General features: G+C 51.5%; 2 protein-coding genes across 3 annotated transcripts in view; both read right to left on the minus strand.

Annotated features, from left to right (window-relative positions):
* C2CD4D (C2 calcium dependent domain containing 4D) overlaps window positions 1-6,979 on the minus strand; it is an 8,588-nt gene extending 1,609 nt beyond the window's left edge. Inside the window, exons 1-3 of the mRNA XM_034641884.1 lie at window positions 6,399-6,979; window positions 1,407-1,672; window positions 1-489 (exon numbers count right to left, since the gene is read on the minus strand). Coding sequence (XP_034497775.1) covers window positions 1-413 — 413 coding nt within the window. The 5' untranslated portion in view covers window positions 414-489; window positions 1,407-1,672; window positions 6,399-6,979. The remainder of the gene's footprint in view (window positions 490-1,406; window positions 1,673-6,398) is intronic.
* A 2,774-nt stretch (window positions 6,980-9,753) lies between these two features.
* On the minus strand, window positions 9,754-19,306 carry THEM5 (thioesterase superfamily member 5). Of its 2 annotated transcripts, XM_002919352.4 has the most exons (6): window positions 17,524-17,942; window positions 15,906-16,107; window positions 14,493-14,631; window positions 10,650-10,760; window positions 10,242-10,366; window positions 9,760-9,930 (listed from the first exon to the last, which is right to left on the minus strand). In XM_002919352.4, exons 1-6 carry the CDS (start codon window positions 17,908-17,910, stop codon window positions 9,887-9,889), a joined length of 1,008 nt encoding a protein of 335 aa, XP_002919398.2. In that variant the 5' UTR covers window positions 17,911-17,942; the 3' UTR covers window positions 9,760-9,886. The 2 variants fall into 2 exon arrangements, with proteins under 2 accessions (XP_019655289.1, XP_002919398.2); XM_019799730.2 differs by lacking the exon at window positions 10,242-10,366 and having other exon boundaries at window positions 9,754-9,930; window positions 17,524-19,306.
* Window positions 19,307-19,768: the final 462 nt, after the last annotated feature.

Below are 19,768 nucleotides of genomic sequence, written 5' to 3' on the forward strand. Positions count from 1 at the left end.
TTGTCGCTGTCGGGGGCCCGGCAGAGGCGCAGGTCCGGGGCGGAGACGTGCAGCCGGGCGTGCGCTGGGGAAAGCCCCCCGGCGGCGGCGGCGACGGGCGGCGGATGGAACAGGGACTCGCGCCGGCGCGTGTGCGGGCTCTCGGGCAGGAAGGCCCAGCCTTCGCGGCCTGCCAGGTGCGGCAGCGAACAGGCCGCGGGGAGGCTGCGCCCGGCCGGGGGCTCGGCGCCGCTGGCGTCCGGGAGCCGAGGCGGAATGCAGAACTGCGGGATGCGATCAGGAGTGAGCACGTTGGGACAGGCGCGCGCGGGCGGGCCCGGGGCTCGGCGCTTAGGGAGCAGGCTGGACGGCGCCCAGCGGCGCCTGGACTCCGGGGGCCCCAGCCTGTAGCCCGCTTTCTCCAAAAGCCACATGCAGTGGGGTGGGGGTGGGGAAAATCCGAATTCCGCGAGATCTAGAGGGTGCAGATTCAGCGTTCCCGGTGGAGGTCTGTGGAGGAGAGAAGAGGGCGGGAGGTGGGTGATGGGTTGGTCCACCACAGCGCACTTCGCCCCGGGCGCACGGGCCCCTATCCGAGCAGGAAAAACAAGGGGGCGGTGCAGCCTGGGGGCCTGGAGAGAAATGGACGGCTTGGACAGTCACATTTTCAGAGGCAGGCCTTAGACATCCGAGATCTCAGACTCTGCCATTAGTGCTAAAGGTGCTCATCACTGGAGAGTTAAAAGTCCCCACACACTCACCGGAACTCTAGGCTACTATTAGAATGGAGGAACGTTCTCAAGTTATCAGAAGGTCTATAGTCACAAACACGGACACAGACCCCGAACCCTGCTGGTACACCCTGCTCCCCCGAAGAGACACGGAGGCCCTAGGTAGACTTATCCCCTCCTCCCTCGCCCATCCCGAGCTCAGACTCTGCTCCAAGGTCTCCTCTGGAGCCTCTCCGGCTGCCTTGAAGAAGCCTCTCCAGACTGAACCATCCTTGGGCCCTAGCCCCACCTGCCTCCTCTTGCTCCTCCCTCTCCTCTCTGAGAGGCTCCAGGCCAGAAGCAGACTTGCTGCACACCACCCGGGGCCGGTCCAAGGAGACGCACCTCTCGGGGGTCACAGACTACCCTCCTCCCCAAGCCCTGGCTGTCCTGCTCCAGCCTCCCTGCCCCACCGCATCCTGAGTCTTCGGGGGCGGGACCGGCCTTTGGGCCGCCACTCCCACTCTCTACTCCTTCTCTCCCTAGGAAACCACTGAGCACAAAGGCGGTATTGATTCACAGCCACCCCTAGAGGCCCTGCCGCCACTCGCTCACCGCACCCGGGGCCCCACCCGCGGGACCGCGAAGTTCCGACCGTCCGCCTGGGAGTCCGAGCCCACGGCCCTCTCGGTCAGATGCCCGGAGTGCAGGCCTCACCTGTGAGCTGCCGTTGGTTCCTGGCCTCTGGCTGGCAGGTGTTCAGAGCCCGGAGGGGATCAGCTTCCTCTCCAGCCCGCTCCCCCAGCCCAGTCCTTCTGGGAGGAGCTGGCAGGGGCCTCCGTTGCCTACGTACGACCTCTTTTCCTGGATAAACAGAGCTCTGTCTCCACGGTCATCAGCCCGGCCTTCTTAACTCCTTCCTCCAGGTTTCTAGCAGCAAGCCAGTCCCGGTTCCAGCCTCCTCTGCTGGCCCCCTAGGAGGGCTGTAGGGAAGAAGGAAGTCATCAGTGGGCAGTGGCCTCCATCCATCTGGGCTGCAGGGGCCCCACTGTAGCCCTGCTAGGTGAAACCCATAGCCATGGTCACACAAACTGCATGTTCTTCAAAGCCCTCCTTGCTGGAATCCTGCTTTGGCCCCCATTGGCCAGTTCTGGAGCCATCACTATAGCTCTCAACAGAGTGACTTGCAGTGACTAGTTCTCTGAACTACACTGGCTCAAGGAAAAGTGACCAGGATCCAGATTTCTGGACATAAAGACTGAGGACAGAGCTGCTTCTATCCGTGGGTCAAGCTCCAGCTGGCCTGTGCTCCTTGTCTTTGGCAGAAGGCTGTGAAACTGTAAACATGGAGGGTGCCTCTCCTCCCTTCCCCTCCCCTGCAGGCAGATCCTAGGAAGCACAGGCCACCGCTGGCAAGATGAGACCCTCAACTGTGCCCCTGGCCCTCAATCTCTCAAAGGCATCAGACTCATTTCCTCCTTAGGATCTTTGCATAGGCCGTTTCCTCTCCTAGGATGACTCCCCGCTTTCACCCTTCAGATCTGGTGGCCCTCACTGACAGCCTCCCATCTAAATTAGGGGCTTCTGTTGTATACTTTCACAGCACCCCATACTTTTCCTTTCTGGCATTGGTCACAGGTTTGGGTTTTTTTTCTCTGTGATTTTTGTGATTATTTATTTAATGTCTTATTAGACTGTAAGCATCATGAAGACAGTGCTTAGCACAAGACAGGTGCTCAATCAAGATTTGTTGAATGAGTTAATGACATGAAGCAAAATTATACCTCAAGTCAATTTACTCATCCATTCACTGTGCTAGTGCTGGGGATGCACAGAACGGGGAGCAGGCTAAGGGGAGAGACAGACAATGAACGTGCGAACGACAACAAGATGCAGGAAACAAGATGGTTATTTTGACATCTGCTACTTGAGAGTTTTGAAAGAGCATGTGTTTCTTTTGTGGAGCTCCCTAGTGACCTCAAACCCTCCAGGCTCATGCGCTGACCCAGCGCAGCCCTGGGGAGCGTGGTCTGTGTGGAGTGCTGCAGCCAAGAACTCAAGGCTTTGGCATCAGTCAGATGGGTTTACCAGCTGTGTGATCTCTGGCACATAACTTAATCTCTCTGGGGTTCACCTTTCCCATCTGGAAGAGGGAGAAAAACATACCTGACTCTCAGAGTTGGTGAGGATTAAATGAGATAACATATGGGCATCAGTTCAGCTCACTTCTGCTAAAAGCACAAGAAAACAGAAACCCCAACTCAATCTGACTTGACAACAAGACATTTTTGGCTTCTATAGTAAGAAGTCCAGAAGTAGGGTAGAGCGGTGCCTGGGTGGCTCAGTCGTTAAGCTTCTGCCTTCGGCTCAGGTCATGGTCCCAGGGTCCTGGGATCGAGCCCCGCATCGGGCTCCCTGCTCAGCGGGAAGCCTGCTTCTCCCTCTCCCACTCCGCCTGCTTGTGTTCCCTCTCTCGCTGTATCTCTCTCTGTCAAATAAATAAAATCTTTAAAAAAAAAGTAGGGTAGAATTCAGGGAAGTTTGATTCTGTGGCTTCGTTCATTCATTCAGTTGCAGGCTATCTACATGTGCCAAGCACTGTGCTGGACTGGAGGCTATAGCAGTGAGAAAACAGATAGGTGAAGTTGATACTTTAGCAGAGGAAGAAAGATAATAGACACAAAAAAAATTAGTAAAAAATGTACAGTTTATGAGAAGGAAATCAGTGTTGGGAAGAAAATAAAGTAGGGAAGGATCATGGAGGAGCGCTCAATTTTAAATGGGGTAGTCCACAATGGCCACCTTGAGAAGGAAACATTTCAGTAATGACTTGGAGAGAGGAAGGTTTTCTGAGGGAAAACATTCTAGGCAGAAGGAATCATCAAGCATGCCTGGAGTGTTCAAGGAGGCAAACTGGTCTGCACAGCTGGAACAGAGGGAGTGAAGGGGAGATGGAATCAGAGGCGTAACAGGGCCAGATGCTGTCGGGACTTGTAGCCACTGTGACAGTTTTAGCTTTTACTGGAGCTAAGGAGTGATATGACTTGCCATGTATTAAAAGGGTTGCTCTGGTGACTATGTTGAGAACAAAATGAAGGGGATAAGGGCATAAATAGAGAAACCAGATTATTGAAATAATCTTTGCACAAGATGATTGGGGCATAGATCAGGGTTGTAGTAGTCAGTTTCTAGATCCATTTTGAAGATCAAGTCAATAAATGGATCCTCTCTGTCTAAAGAGAAAGAATGATCCAAGGTTTTTGGCCTGAGCAACTGGAAGAATGGAGTTACTGTTTGCTGAGAAGAGGAAAGATTAGGAGCTCAGTTTTGGATCTATGAAGTTTGACTTGCCTGCCAGACATCTAAATGGAGACACTGAGTAAGCAGTTGCATGTATGAACCTGGAGCTCAGAGGAAAGGTCCAGACTGGAAATGTAAGTGCGGGCACAAGAGAAATGAAGATGGACTTTAAAGTCAAGAGCCTTGATGAAGTATGGGTAGAAAAGAGTAAGGATCCTGGGCTCAAGGCTCAAGAGGGAGAAGCAGACTCCCCAAGGAGCAGGGAGCCCAATGAGGGGCTCAATCCCAGGACCCTCACATAATGACCTGAGCTGAAGGCAGACACTTAACCGACTGAGCCACCCAGGCACTGGGCACACCAACAGTCAGAGGGGAGGGAAGGAGAACCAGCTCTGCCAGATGCCGTGGCAAGATCCAGTAAGGTGAGGACTGAGAATTGATCATTGGATTTAGCAATGCAAAGCCATCAGTGACTCTGCCAAGAGCAGTTTCGGTGCAGCAGTGGAAGCAAAGCTTGGTGGAAGTGGGCTGCAGAAAGGTTAGGGGAAAGAGAGAGAGAAAAAACAAAACAAAATACCTCCCTTGAAGAATTTGCTGAAAGAGCAGGGGGAAGTGGGGCAGTGGCCAAAGTGGGAAGTGGAATCGAGAAAAATTTTTATTATTATTTATTTTTTATTTTTTTAAAGATTTTATTTATTTATCTACCAGAAAGAACACAAACGGGGAGAGGCAGGCAGAGGGAGAAGCAGGCTCCCCACTGAGCAAGGAGCTCGATGCAGGATTCAATCCCAGGACCCTGGGATCATGACCTGAGCCGAAGGCAGACGCTAAACTGACTGAGCCACCCAGGTGCCCCAAGAAATTTTTTAAAAATGTATTCATTTGAAAGAGAGAGAGAGAGAGAGAGAGAGAATGAGCAGGAGGAGGGTCAGAGGGGAGGGAGAAGCAGATTCCCTGCTGTGCAGGGAGCCTGATGGGAGACTCAATCCCAGGACCCCGGGATCCTGACCTGAGCTAGAGGCAGACGCTTAACCAACTGAGCCACCCAGGTGCCCCAAGAGAGAAAAATTTAAATCACAGAAATAATGATATGTTTGTATGCTGATGGGAAAGGTTTCATAGAAAGGGGAGAACTGGTAATGCAGAAGAGACAAAAGAGGATTAATGCAGCATTATTCCGGAGTAGACACAAAGAATAGGTGTTGGACATGATAAATCAATCTGGGGGTTGTCCTTTGCCTGCTGTGTGGACAGTTCACCCAGTTATTGGAGGGAAGGTAGAATAACTGAGTAGAAGTAGAGGGTGGAGGAATGGGTGGTGGGGACTTGTTCCCTCTGAGTGGTTCTAACTGCTCATGAAGCAGGATGCAAGGTTACCAGCTGGGAGTGATAGTGGTTGGAGGAGGTGACTCTAGGGTTTGAGTAGAGAGGACCAGGAAAGGAACAGTCACCCAGGAGGTCGGGAGTGAATGCTCTAGGGAAGCACAAGGTGGCTGCTGGGCAGTATTGCAGGCTTGCCTTTAGGATAGCCGCCATGACTTTATGCTGAGACCAAACAGCATGCTTGGGAGATTTTTCTCCAGCTGTGTTCACTCGTACAGATGTAGGGGGAAAATGGGCAGAGATTTGGTTTAGGACTGTGCTCAGTCGTTGACAGTTCACTTTCTGGCTCCCTCTCTTTCCATTTCCTTCTCTTGGTGGATAAAATCAAGGGCACATACAAGAGCGCGCACCACCTAGGGTGCACGGCGGTGGGACTGAGAACTGAGTATAGATAATCCACAGCCTGGCTGCGTCAGTCAGGGTCTGGTGTGGAAAACAGCTCCTGCTGGACAGTTCCACAGAGGGAGTTTGACACAGGAAACTTGTTACAAGGTATTGAAAGAGCCGATGGGTTGGTGAAATGGTCTAGCAGGATCTGGAAGCGTGGAGACACAGCCACAATTTGAGTTGCCTTTCAAAGCAAAGAGAAGGGGAGAACTACCCTAACTTCTTGCTACTTCCCACCTTCCAATCTGTCAGCTGAGCCTCTCAAGGACAGGTGACAAAGGAACCTGGGAAATGTAGGTTGCAGTCACTGGCCCTGCACAATCTAAGGCAGAGTGTGGGAGGAATAGGGATCTGAGAACCATCAATCAAATGACTGGCACACAGAGTAACCACAAGTTGACTTAATGAGAACAAGAAATCAGACCTGGGAGGAACTTAGACGTCACATCACCCATCCTTTCATTTTGATAGAGCAGGGAACAGACCCAGAAAGCAATGATGTGCCAAACAAGAGCAGAGTTGAGGCTAGAAGCCAGATCTTCTATGTCAAAGAGCATCGTTTTTTCCTTGAACCCTAGAGGTCTTTGGATTGGAGCAGAACTGCTCCCTCCAGTGAGGCCCAGAGTGCTGCTTGCTCACCTCTTCCAGCACCATCACGGTCACTCCTGCAGAACATCACATGTGACCCAGGGCCCTGATCGCCTTCTTCCTGCTGGTGCCATTGTAGAGGGACACCTGGAGGACTGGGCGTTACAGAAGTCACCTGGGTTCAAGCCTGATGAAGAGGAAGGCAAGGGACAGGACTTTCCTCCAAGTAGGCAGGCAACTGCTATAGACTCCCTGGGCTTTTGGGTCTTGCTAAGCTGTCCTGTGGCCTTGAGCATGGCCTCAGGCAGCATAAGTTGCTACAGTGCCCACTGTGGGCGGGCACTGGCAGGTGATGGGGTTGGTGATATACTGTGTCTTACAGCTCTGGCTCCTTACCTAAGACCTTTGACAAATGACCTAGCTCTGTAGTTCCAGGAAGGCCTTGGGGCCCTTTCTGTAAGAGCTGGTATGAGCTATCAATATCTCCTGCTTTCTTGAACTGGTTGTTCTTAAAATTGCATTATTCACTCTTTGGTTCTCTTGGCACTTGACTCAGGCACCTGGAGAAAACATATCCTCTGCTTTTTTTTTTTTTTTTAGATTGATTGATTTATTTGACAGAGAGAGAGAGAGAGCGCACAAGCAGGGGGAGCAGGAGAGGGAGAAGCAGGCTCCCCGCTGAGCAGGGAGCCCAATGTGGGACTCGATCCCAGGACCTTGGGATCACGACCTGAGCCGAAGGCAGACCCATAACTGACTGAGCCACCCAGGCACCCCTATCCTCTCCTTTAAGCAGAATAAGCTGCCACATTTGCCTGGATTCCAGTCCATCTACCTTTACAGTAGTTGCATTCCAGATGAATTTTTTTTAAGTGTGGAGGCAGCAACTCCCCTTTTCTGCCTAGAAAGCTGTCATACTTGACCTCCTGGAGAGGAGAAGCATTTATTAAGTCCTAGAGCCTAGAGAAGTGTTCCAGCAGGTGATGACTTTATTTCCCTTACCAATATCCCTGCCTGCCCTCCTGGCCTTATTCAGTCAAGCCTGACATTCCCAGCCCTGCTGTGGGGTCTTTCCTGAGAGCTTCCCACCTCTGTAGATTTCCACCCTGTGCCTGTTTCTGTTAGAAGTGCCAGGATGGCGGCCCCGGCTCCTGGAACCTCAGCCTAGGCCTGAACTTGAATTCTTCACTTTCCAGGATAAGGGTTTGGATATAGACTCTTCCTTCCTCTGCCCACCCTCCTCTCAAACGGAGACAGTGGTTGCCAGCTAGTCACCAAACCCTTTTCCCTTTCTTCCCCAACATATAGTTAGACCATATTTTCCAACCAACCTCCTTTTGTTGTTTAGTGGGGCCTCGTGACTAAGATCTGGTCAATGGAAATACTTTGAGCCTTGGTCCCCTAACACCTCCTCCCTTGTGATCCTCTCCTCTCTCATCTGGCAACTGGATGTCAACATCCAGGATGATTTGGGAAGTCATGTGGTAAAGACGGCAGAGGCGTTGTCAGCCAGATTTCTGGTTGACTCCCAGACAGCAACAACTGGGCTTTATGTCCGTTCTATTTAAAATATGGGTTATACTTCGGAGATATAAGGGTTACCTATCTCAGTATCTGGCTTAACCACACCTAATAATAAAATCCTCTGTGATGTGCCCCTTGGAGTTCTCATTCTTCGGTAAAACCTCTCAGGTCCCTGAGCTCCTCCTGGGCATCGCCGGCACCCGCTTCGTTTTGATGGCAGCCCGCCTGGCCCTGAGGAGCTGCTCAGTTTCCCACTGCTTTGTAGGTTCAGAGGCGGCTCCAGCGGCTCCGGCGGCTCCAGGATGACAACTGCCTCCTCCAGTCGGTATTCTTCTCCTTCATGTCAGATCCTCCTTAAAAATGGGCCAGCACACATGTTGTTTTTTCTCCTTTACCACTGTTTCCTTGCCTGACTTACTGGCCGCTGTCCTGCAGTCTTGCCAGCTGGCTCATGCCTTCCCCTCACCCCAGGTCGGCGCACTCCAGACTCCCGTTCTCCACCGGCAGCCGGGCCTTCTGCATGCCTCGGCCCACGTGTACCTGACCCCCACGGTGGCCTATCGCAATCACCGCCCTTCTTCCAGACCTCTCTCCCCACTGGGGGCCTTGCCTCCTATCTCACTGAGGTTGCTGAAGTCCTCCGGCCTGAGCGCCCTCAGCCTCCCGTCCCACTGTGCACTCGCCCTTCCACGCCTGCCTCGTTCACTGGCAGAGTCACCGGCACTGTCCCTGCGCGTACTTCTGATCCGTCTCTAAGACCAGAGAGCTGTTCCGTTGGATGACAGCTCTCTCCCTCCTAGAGTTTCAGCCTCTCCCTGCTGGCTCCTTCCAAAGCAATTTATAAATATAGTCAACCCTCTTTCCTTAAATAACATCATCAATAACAACAACATTCCTAGAAAGAATCATCTAGACTCACTTTGTCATTCCCATCCATTTTTTTCATTCACCATAACCTGGATTTTGCTCCTACCTGGTAAAGAAGACCCCTGCCTTCCTCATCGCCGAAGGCAAAGGCCTGTTTTTAGTCCTCATCTGTCTTGCCTTCTCTTTAGCACTTGACACAGCTGACCTCTCCCTCTTCCAAATAGTCATTCCTGTCCTATCCTCGTCTCTAGTGGCTTTTTGTCCTTTGCCCCAACTTTAAGCCTTAGTGCAACTGGAAGTTCTATCTTTGACCCTATCCCTATCCTTCGTTTTTTCCCCTTCCCCTCCTTTCACTCTGTATTCTTCACTCCCAGTGGTTCCATGTCCGTTTTTCTATTGGTGACTCACAGACCAAGTCAGTTGGTCATCAGTCTCGAGCTCCAGACCACAAGTCCAAGTTCCTGCTGGTGCTCCAAGTGACTCAAGTACCACGGGCCCTTCAAGCTCAATGGGTGGGAAACTTAGCTAATTATCCACCCCCACCTCAAAACTGCTCCTCTGCACTCCGGGTAATGCCACCTGCAATTCCTAGGCCAGAAACTTGGCGTCACCCTGGATGACTCTTCACAAATCCACAAAATATAATTGGGGGCAAAGTCCCACACTCTTTTGTTTGTGACGTGTTCCATCTCTTTCATCTTCAACATGTCAGGCCCTTACTATGTCTAGCTGGGGCCATGCAGGGGTCTCCTAACCAGGGTCCCCACCTCCAGGCTTGCTGACCCTCCCTTTACTGTCACCAGTGTCATTTTTCTAAAAAACAAAACTTTATGTCACACGCCACCCCTCATCGGGCTACACCCTTTAAAGTCTTTCCTCACTGTGTGCTTGGCTTCTCACCCAGGGCCTGGCACCTGCAGCTGCTCAGGTCTCCTGGTGCTGAATGGGAAACGGCATGTGTGGGATGTGCTGGCAGGATTCCGATTTCCTGCCACAGAAGGTCTGAGTGTGAGAATGAGGCCAGGAATCTGTTTATTCAGAGGAAAGCACCCTCTCCTTTACCTCACCAATCACTTCCTGGGGACCCCTCCTTGCTCTGTAGTGGGTCCCAAATAGGCAGAGCAGGCAGCAGGAAGGCATAGTGACTGTTACTGGGGTGATTCCTTTTCCAGCGGCAGCTGAAAGAAAACACCTGCAGGAGAAGGGCACACTGAGTGGCAGGAGCGAGGGCAGAGACGGCAGGAGCTGGATGGGGGGCTCTGAGCACTTGCATCCCATTACGTGGTGCCTGATCCTGTCCTGGGGGAAGAGGTTGGGCCACTTATACCTAGAAAAAAATCCTAGCCGGGTTCTCCTTCATCGGAGTCCACAGCAGGTGCCCAACCCCACTCTAAGAGGCTGGATCCCTGCTTGGGACTGCATCCTCTGCATTCTTCCTTCCATTTGTCCTGTGGGTGATGGTGGCAGGACAGAGTCTGGGGCTGAGGCTGAGAACCTCTTTACCTGAGCACTTGGCATAGACTGTCTGCTGGTCCCTGCTCTGGGCAATGCAGGACATGTAAAGCTTCTGGTCCTCGATCTTTTCCACGTCAACGTTCAGTACAGCCAGCGAGCCCACAGGGATCAAGCTGGAAGAGGGGGTGGTTTAGCCCATCCCTCATATGACTCCCTGGCCACCATCCCTTCAGCCCTCTGTTTCCCCAGCCTTCTCTTCATCCCATTCTGCCTCGAGGCTCAGGGCCCATTTGCAGATTTCCAGAGTCTGACGGCAGAGGCTGTGCAGGACAGCTGCACAGTGGCTGGGGAAGGCGAACGGCAGACAGGGCTCCCGCACCCAACCACCGAGCATGGCCTCTCCTCAGTGGTAAAAAGGGAATGACTTTGGCCAATACCCCAAGGATGCATACTTACTTTTTGAACCTGATGTTGAGGCTTACTGTGAACAGTCCCTCTCCAGCCAGGTAAGCAGTTTTAGAGAAGGTCTCATCCATCATGGCAGCCAGGGATCCTCCATGTGCAAACCTGGGGGTAGGGCAGGAGCTAGGCCCGGGCTGCAAGCCTCCCTGCCACCCGCCCCGGTCCTGACCTGGAACCGCCGTGCCTCTGCCTTTCTCCAGGTGAGGAAAGGAAGCAGAGCAGGATGCCAGCTGATCAAACTGGCCTGAGTTACTTCAGCTTTTCTCCCACGTTGCTTCAGCAGTGTGAGCACTCCCTGACATAATTATTTTATTTCACCAGGAAAATGTGTTTTGTTTTTTTCTGATAAAGTTAATGGAAAAACATTTTTTTTCCTGGTTCATCACCTAATTGCTGGCAGCAATTGCCATCATGGGGAAAGGTGTGCTCATACAGGGATGGAAAAGCCCCTGTGCTTCTCAGCTTGGGCTCTGAGGCATGGCCTTGGGCCAGCTCCCACCCTACCCGTCACTACAGCTGGTGCCGAGCCCACGTTTTCAAGGCAGGTAAATGTGAACCGTAACTCGTGCCCTCTATAGTGCCAACAGGATGATCTCCTGAGCGGTGCTGCCTGCAGAAAGCCCAGGGCCCCCTTTGGCGGGATGCTGCAAACACCTGCTTTACTTAGAGCGAGAGAAGGTCATAAACTGACCTTCACGCCAAAGCTACTTCGCTGTTGGTTAGTTTGGGGAAAACAGATGGGTGCCCAAATCTAGACCACAGATAACATGAAACGGATTCAATGTTCTGACCTTCACAAGCATGATTCTCCATGGACCAGGCCAGCTGCCCTGCTGTGCCCGCGTGGATTACCCTCCTGTTCCCACCACCAGGAGGGGAAAGAGCTGGGGGCCATGGAACCACACTCCCCTGGTTTGACTCCATGCTCCTCTCACTACCTGTTCGATCTTGATCAAGTTGCTAGGTTGTTGAGCTGCTAAGTTGCTAAGCTTTTCTGAGCCTAAGTTTTTCCACTATAAATTGTGAATAAAAATAATTCCTATTTCATCAGATTACATGGGGTAATGTTTACAAAACCCCCTACTTACAAATTGCTTGAAAGAGGGAAAAAGAAGTTGGTGCCAAAGAACCCTAAACCTGCTCTTCCCTTGTTATCCTCCTTGGCCAGACAGGAGTCCCATTGGCAAGCATGTGGATTTTGCAGGACAGCTCTTAGCCAGCCAGCAACCTATCCCTCTTCATTGCCTACGGGCTGGGTGGATACTTGTGACAAGGTAGAAAATATACATTGGTCTCTGCCCTGGATTCAGCACAGCGCTGTTGAAACCCTTGTAACTTCCTGGGCGACAGAAGTGTCTTGTTCTACTGAGGTAACTCTGGGCGGGCTCCTGGATGGCTCCTGGATGGGGACTGGTCCCCAGAAAGACGAAGCCATGATTAGAAGCTTCCAGAAGAGGCAGAAGGGCTGGAAATTGAGTATATGATGGATCATGCCTGCATGAGGAAGCCTCCATAAAATCCTAGTGGCATGGAGTTCAGAGAGCTTCCAGGCTGGCAAACACAGGCACAGTGGGAGGGTGATGCACTCTGACCCCACAGGGACAGAAGCTCCTGCGTGCGTGCTTGGGACACTCCCAGACCTCACCTTATGTATGTCTTCATCTGGCTGTTCTATATCCTTTATCATATCCTTTAATAAACTGCTAAATATAAGTGTTTCCCTGAGTTCTGGAAGCCTCTCTAGCAAAGTAATTGAACATGAGGAGGGGGTTGTGAGAACCACTGATTTGTAACTGTAGGGGCCAAGGCAAGCTGCCCTAAGATGGGCCACTTTGGCATGAATATTATTTTGAGTTGAAGGCAATTGAGACCCTGTGGGGTCAAGAGAAGCTTTTGCCCCTCCCTTCACTACATAGAAGAATTTAAATTGGGGGTCTTTCCCAGAATAAATTTTATTACCAGAGACAAACTTTACCTGAGTGACCGACCCATCTATATGGCAGGGCAAGCATCTAATTACCAAGCATCTGCTTTTCCTCTTATTGCCCCGTGAAGTGCAGTCCTTCCCTTCGAAGTCCCAAACCCCTGCCCCCCTGCTCCTTAGTTCAGGATGACATATAGTCTTCATTTTGCCTGTCTTCAGAATTTCCATGTCCGTGTGGATTTCCTGTATGTACACTACTAAACTTGATTTTCTCCTGTTAATCTGTCACATGTCAATTTGATTCCTAGTCCAGCTGGAAGGAACCTTGAAGGGCACAGGAAATTCTTGCTTCCCGACACAGCCAAGTCAGACAGAACTTGTGGGAACCTGAGGACCTGCTACTTGCTATTGGTGTCTGAAGTGGGGGCAGTCTTGTGGGCTGAGCCCGTACCCTGGGGGATCGGAAACTGTCTCCAGGCAGATGGTGTCAGAATGGAGTTAAATTGTAGGACAGCCAGTGGGTGTCACAGAATGGCCTGGGAAAACCTCCACCCATTTGGTGATGAGAAGTATCAGAAGTAAAGTGTCTGATGTGAGTAATAAAGGAGAGAAGAACATAGTAGGCAAGAACTGTTTTTTCTCCCTGCACAGTAGACAGACTGAACTGGATATTTCTTTCTATTCAGTATTAATCTCTTCTCTGAACCCCTCAACCCACTGGCTTCAGTGTTGGATGGTCCTCCTCTAACTCTCCTGTTCCACTTCCATAAGCCCCTAAACAAAAATCAGCTACGCTTCACCCCCCATCCTTGCCTTCTGGGGTTTTCCTCTTCAGAATGAAGGGCATTCCTGACCTGTGTAGGCTCTGACCTAGTCCTCCAGTGTCTGATGCATCAGTTGGAAAATCAGTGTCCTCATGGAAGATGCCTTTGGGATGGCCAAGGTGATCAAAGGCTGCAGTCTGAATCCATGACCTGTGGAGGTGCTGACATCTATCAAGATCTCTGAATTTAACCGCAGCTGAGTCCCTCCCAGGCCTTGGGACCCTAAAGCTGCTCCCCACCCTTCTTTCTCCCTCTTGGAACTCTGGCACCACCAATTGCCTTCAGTGACTGTCTAAAGAAGGAACAGGGATGGAGGAGAAGACAGACAACCATGGATTTGGTGGCCCAGTGGCCTTCGGCAAGAGGCTCAAGGCCAGCTTGATTTCCCTTGTGAAATTTGCCTAGTGTGAGTTCCTTCCTGGGCCTATCCCAAGTTTGAAGGCAGCAGAGTATAATGGAGAGCCAATGGATTGGAGTCCCAGATCCTGGGTTAGAGACCCGATCTGATTTGGTTGTGTGTGCTACTGTGCTACCTTTCCTCTGTGTGCCTCCGTTTGCCCCTGGGCAGAACACGAAGCCTGGAGAGATGGTGTCTGATAGCTATATTGTGCCATATGATTTGTGAGTACATACATATAGTCCCATATCTCGTATCTTTCAGTCATTCTGGCAGCTGGATATTGTTGCCCCAGGTTTCAGATAAGAAGGCTGAAGGCCAGAGGTTAAACTGCTTGCTTAGGGTTCCAAGGCCAGCAAGGCAGAGCAGGACTGAAAGCCTGGCTCCAGATCTTGTCCTCTTCCAAGTTCACAACACCTTTCTCAAAGTGGCCTCTAAGACCACCTTCTTACTGGAAAAACTTCAGACCTCCATAAGGAGGCTCTCCTTATCTGCACAATGGGGATTGGGCCAGATGACCCAGAATGTCCCTCCAGGCCTGGTGTTGAGACAGGAGCCCAGTGCCCACCACCCCCACCCAGCTCCTTAGGGAGAGGTATAGACTCTGAGGCCTGGTGTGTGGCTCATCCATCAGCTGAGCCGAGCCCAAGAAGCAGCCAAGGACATCCACCCAGGCCCTGCCTGTGGCTTACCCTGGGGCCCCCTCCAGGTAGGGGCCAGGTTGGAAAAGACAGATGGACTTCTTCTTGGATGGGTGGAAAAAAATGACATACTCGTAGCCTTGTCCTTCCCCTTGGACGCACCTGGTGAAGATACGCCAGTCCCTTTCGCCTACGGAGAGACGGGCAGTGTTGCAGCTGGAGAAGGGCGTGCGGGAGTGCATGGGGCCCAGCCGGGATGCAGGGCCCATCATTCAGCACGAGGGGTGGAGCCCTGCCTCAGGTGCAGGGTCCAGGAGAGAACCAGAGGACATCCGGGCTCTGCCGTCAGGCAGTGTTCAATCTGAGAGCGGAGACACAGCCCTCTCGTCAGGGAGCCCCCGGTCTGGTGGGAGAAACACTCAGGAAGTTCCCTGGCTGAGGGGTAGAGATAGGCTCATGGCCAGATCAAAACTTCAACAGACCTTAAACACTGGAAATAAAAAATGTAACATGTAATTCACATATAATTCAAAATAAAAACAGTACTAAACAGTAAAATTGGGGCGCCTGGCCGGCTCAGTTGGTAGAGCATGTGCCTCCCGATCTTGGGGTTGTGAGTTTGTGCCCCATGTTGGGTGTAGAGATGACTTAAGAATAAAATCTTTTAAAAAGGCCACAGTAAAATAAGTGCAGAAAAGTCCACCAAAGTTCTGATTTTTCCCCCAAGACAACTACTACAACAACTGCATCCTTTTTTGATGGATTCCAAATACTTTGGAAAAAAAATATTTTGGTGACCCTGCTTTGTGGCATAAACGCAAAGGTCATCTGCCTACTGTACCACCCATTCATCAGTGGGCAGGAAAGCCACACATATGAATGAGAGAGACAAGAAAACAGGGACGTGTGTGAGCCATGTGCATGTGCGCACACACACACATGCATTCACACACATGAGGAAAGATGAAGGTGGAAAGTTCTACCCATCTGATCTGGTGGGTGTTTGGGGAGAATGGCTGTGGACCCAGTAGAGCAGGGATGGTGTGCCGAGGCCTGCAGTGGGGGAGGCAGGCCCCAGGGCCTTCACTGGGTGGAGAGGAGGACTTGGGATAAGGCTTGACAGTATGGGAAGAACACCCCGTGAGAAGACAGAAGCGGGGGGCTGAGGGGCTGTGCTCAGGGGGTGGCTCTTGGCTGGGAGCAAAGGCCAACACTGGGCTGTGTTCTCTTGGATGGGAGGAGGGGGACCAGAGATCAGAATTCTTTTCCCTTCTCCTCTCCCGGCCTGGGGCTGCAGCATCAGAGGCAGGTCAGACACAGAAAGAACTTTCCACTGAGAACTGGAAGGGAGCTTGCGGATCTCCTTCCTGAGGCCATGAGAGTCAGCACAGGAGGGGACTGGCTGAACCCACCTGGGGGATGGGGAGCACATGTGCCCATGGGCCCTTCCAGGCCAGGCCTTACCTGAGGCCACTGATAACCCAAATGGGAGCTTCAGCCCCTGGATGTGGTCTCTGTTGGACTTGAAAGAGGGCAGTTTGACCCAGCCATCAGTCTTGGTCTTCTCCTGCAATTCGTGATACAGGCTCAGCATGTCTGGACACCAGCTGGCATTGGGAACCGCATAATCCTTCAAACCTGTCTTCTCCAGACAGAATCTTGAGACCTGCGCAGGAAAAATCAGGGAGATTAAACAGCTTTCTGGGGGACGGGGGCTGCTGCTTGGGCTGTGGAACCTCTAGGTGGTTTGCTCCTGGGTTCTTGGCTCCTCAAGCCCTTCCACCAGTGTTGACTTAGAGGAAGCAGCCCGTTTTGCTTGCAGACGGTTAGGGGACACCTGTGGGTGACTGGCAAGAGGACGCTAAAGAGCAAAGGAAGGAAAAAAAAGGAACCGGGGCTGACAAGTAGAGGCATACTGCTCTGTGGTGTGCCTTACAGCTGTCCTGTTTAAAAACCTGTGAGCTGTTCTTTGAGGCTAAGAACTGCTAGTCTAAGCCCCACGTACAGATGGGGAAACTGAGGAAATATGGCCAAGGCTGCCAAGCTTGCGAATGTGAGAACTGATGGTCAGACTAGAGCCTGTCCTGAGACACTGTCTACCCAGTCATTGAGGGCCATTGTTACCACCCCCTTACCTCAGGGGCTATTCCAGCTCTGTCTACAGCTGTGGACCTGCCCGGGCAAGGTGGCTCTTTTGAAACATGTTCTGGGTGCCCGCAGAAGTGTGATATTATCTTTGGGAAAGGTGAGCCCTCTGTGGCATCACACACTCACGGATCAGTCACAACTGTGGGCAGAAGGCTGGCTGCTCGCCAAATCGCGCACAGGGTCCTCCATCTAGGCATGTCCCAGTGGTCTGAGTTTCACAGGAGGAAAGTGACTCATTGGTGGCCACACAAGATTCAGACCAGGACGCAAGTGTCCTGGTGGTCTTAGTTTTGGATCTGGGCTCCTTGGTCTTCCTTCCTTCCTCCCTCCCTTCCTTCCTCTCTTTCTCTTCTTTTCTTTCTTTTTTCTTTTTCTTTCTTTCCTTTTTCTTTCTTTCTTCTTCTTCCTTTCTTTTTCTTTCTTTCTTTCTTTCTTTCTTTCTTTCTTTCTTTCTTTCTTTCTTTTTCTTTCCTTCCTTCCTTCCTCCTTTCTTCCTTCTTCTCTTTCTTGCTTCCTCTCTTTCTCTCTCCCTCCCTCCTCTTTCTTTTCTTTTTCCTTCCTTCCTTCCTTCCTTCCTTCCTTCCTTCCTTCCTTCCTTCCTTCCCTTTCTCCCTTCCTTCTTGCCTTCCTTCTTCCCTCACTTCCCTCATTTTTCTTCCTTTCTCCCTTCCTATCTTTAGGCCCAACATGGGGCTCGAACTCACAACCCTGAAATCCAGAGTCACCTGCCCAACCAGCTAAGCCAGCCAGGGGCCCCTTGATCTGGGCTACTTGATATCCCAAGAGCACCTTCCCTTTGCCAAATCCAATAGCTCCCCAAAACACTGCCCACTTGCCCCAGCCATCATCTGGGAAGAGGAAATTTGGGGTGCTCCTTATGCCCTAGGCCCCCAAGAGAAGGGCGCCTACCTGGCCGAGCTGGGAACTTACTCACCAGGGAGTCCGTGGAGGATCCGAATGCTGAAGTGAGGTTGAGTCTGGGCAGGACCCGGGGGACACCAGGAAGGACTCTGTGCTGGCTAAGTCTTCCCGCCACCTGGAAGCCTCTCTTTAACATGGCTGAGCTCTGAGGTTGGGCTGGTAGGACTGCCGGCGGACTCTTGAGAAAGCAGCAAAGTAAGGGAGCACTTTCTGGATGTACCTTGGTTCTGCCGATGCAGTACAAGCCTCTGTCCCTTTCTGTCACACGGCTTTCAGCAGCGGTCTGCCTCTGCAGGTGCAAGGCTGGGCTGGTTCGACACAATACCCACAGATGTTTGGGGCCTTTAGCTGGTCCCAAGCCCCACCCCGCACTTGGGGAGGAGCAGATGTGCTTGGGCATGTACGCCTAACAGGACTGGCCTGAGTCCAGAAAGAAACATTTGTTAAAGAGAAAAAAACTGTATAAAGAAGTAGCATACGGTACATGGGGACTTGGACAGCTGCCCTGGAGTGTTTGGGAGGCAATCCAAGAAGACTCCCAGAAAACTCCCAGAAAGATCAGAGAGGTCTGTCTCTTGGTTGGAGAGTGTTGCTGGAGTGTGTGTGTCTGTTGGTGGAGCCTTGTGGCGTGTGCTCTGCAGCAAGACCCCATCAGACCTCTGGCATGGTCCTGGCACCCAGAAAACCAATTCACGGCCCCTGGCCAGAGCTTCTTTTATCCCAGACAAGGGGTCACACAGAGGGGCCTCCACCTGCTGGCCCCTGGAGAGGATACCGGTGAGAAGGAGAAGGTCTTAGAGGCAGAGACGGCGAATCATTTGGGAACAGGCAGCTTAGCAAAGGTGCTTTGGGAACCCCAGGGAGGGGGATGAGTGCTGGGGGTGAGATGCGGAGCTGGGCAGTGGAGGCCTTGTCCCTGGCAAGCCTGGAAGAGAGACCGCTTTCAGTGGAAAGTGGGGAGGAATGTTCAGCCAGTGTCTGCAAGGTTGTGTGCTTTTTTGGTGGTGGTATTTCTTCCATTGAGTTAAAACTGCCAGTTTTCAACTAGAAGTCCTAGTTTTTAATTCACTGGAGAAAAGCATGCTCTGAAGGTCAGAATCATGCAAAGGTAGAATTATGATGATGATGGTGGTGATGGTGGTGGTGGTAGTAATTTTTGGCAGTTTCTGGAAAATCAAAACTTATTTAATAGGGAAGTTTACAGGTTTTGTTCCACTTTCTGTATTTGGCTGCCCCAGAAGACTGGAATATAACTATTTTCCTCATGTCCTGTGATGATTTGAATGAAATTTCTTCAAGGACAGGGAAACCAGGTTTTTGATTGATTCAGTCTCTGGATCTAGCCAAAAGTATTTGAATTAGTTGCTAACATTTTAAAAAGCAGGGAGTTCCACACAAAGCAGGTGAAGGCTGTCCAGATAAGTAGGGCAACCTGGCAGCGGCGGCCAGCTGGGGTTGTGCATCAGGCCCTCTGGCTTGCCCCAGGCCTCCTCTGGTACATCCGCTTGTTCCTTGCAGTCTCCATATGTGATACTTGATGGAAAAGATGGGACTCGAGGAGGAGACGGGAGAGAAAAGAGGAATCACAGAAAGGACTGTAGAGGGATCTGAGGAACCCGGAGTAGGGAGGAGGAGGGGCTCCACAGGGACCTGATCCCAGGAAGGTTGCAGGTGCTGTCCGGATTCCAAGAAGAATCAGTAGCTGAGCCTGAGAAAGGAAGTCCTCATTTCATTGCCCAAGAGCCATGTGGGAGCTGGGTTATCACCCTTGCACAGCCCGACTTCCCTTGCAGATTGTATACCCCAGTGGGATCAGCGTCTCTTATTGCCTGACTAGAAGACGAATACTCTCTGTGAAATAACAGAAAATATACATATTGGTCTCTGCCCCTGGTTTCTTTTTTTTTATATATAATTTTTTATTACTGATTTTGTTATTATTTTTTTTATTAGCCAGGTCTCTCGTATCTACATCCCAGACTTCACCCTGAATGGCTCAGTACCTGAAGGCCGGGGCCCAAACCCTGCCTAGACACTCGCCTTCTTCACCACGCTAATCTGTAGGGCTGTACCTATGACAAGGACACACTAATCAAACTATGAACTATGAGGCTTCTACCCCAAGAGGTAGCTGTGGCCACTCTCTTCTGAGGCCTGGATCTCCCTACCCTAAGGTTCAGGCTCCACTGGGGTTCGCCCATACCCATCTCTTCCTATCCGACCACTCAAAGTAATTTTGCCTTGCGTGAGACCAGTTG

Source organism: Ailuropoda melanoleuca, chromosome 2, assembly GCF_002007445.2.
Source record: "Ailuropoda melanoleuca isolate Jingjing chromosome 2, ASM200744v2, whole genome shotgun sequence".
Classification (NCBI taxonomy): Eukaryota; Metazoa; Chordata; class Mammalia; order Carnivora; family Ursidae; genus Ailuropoda; species Ailuropoda melanoleuca.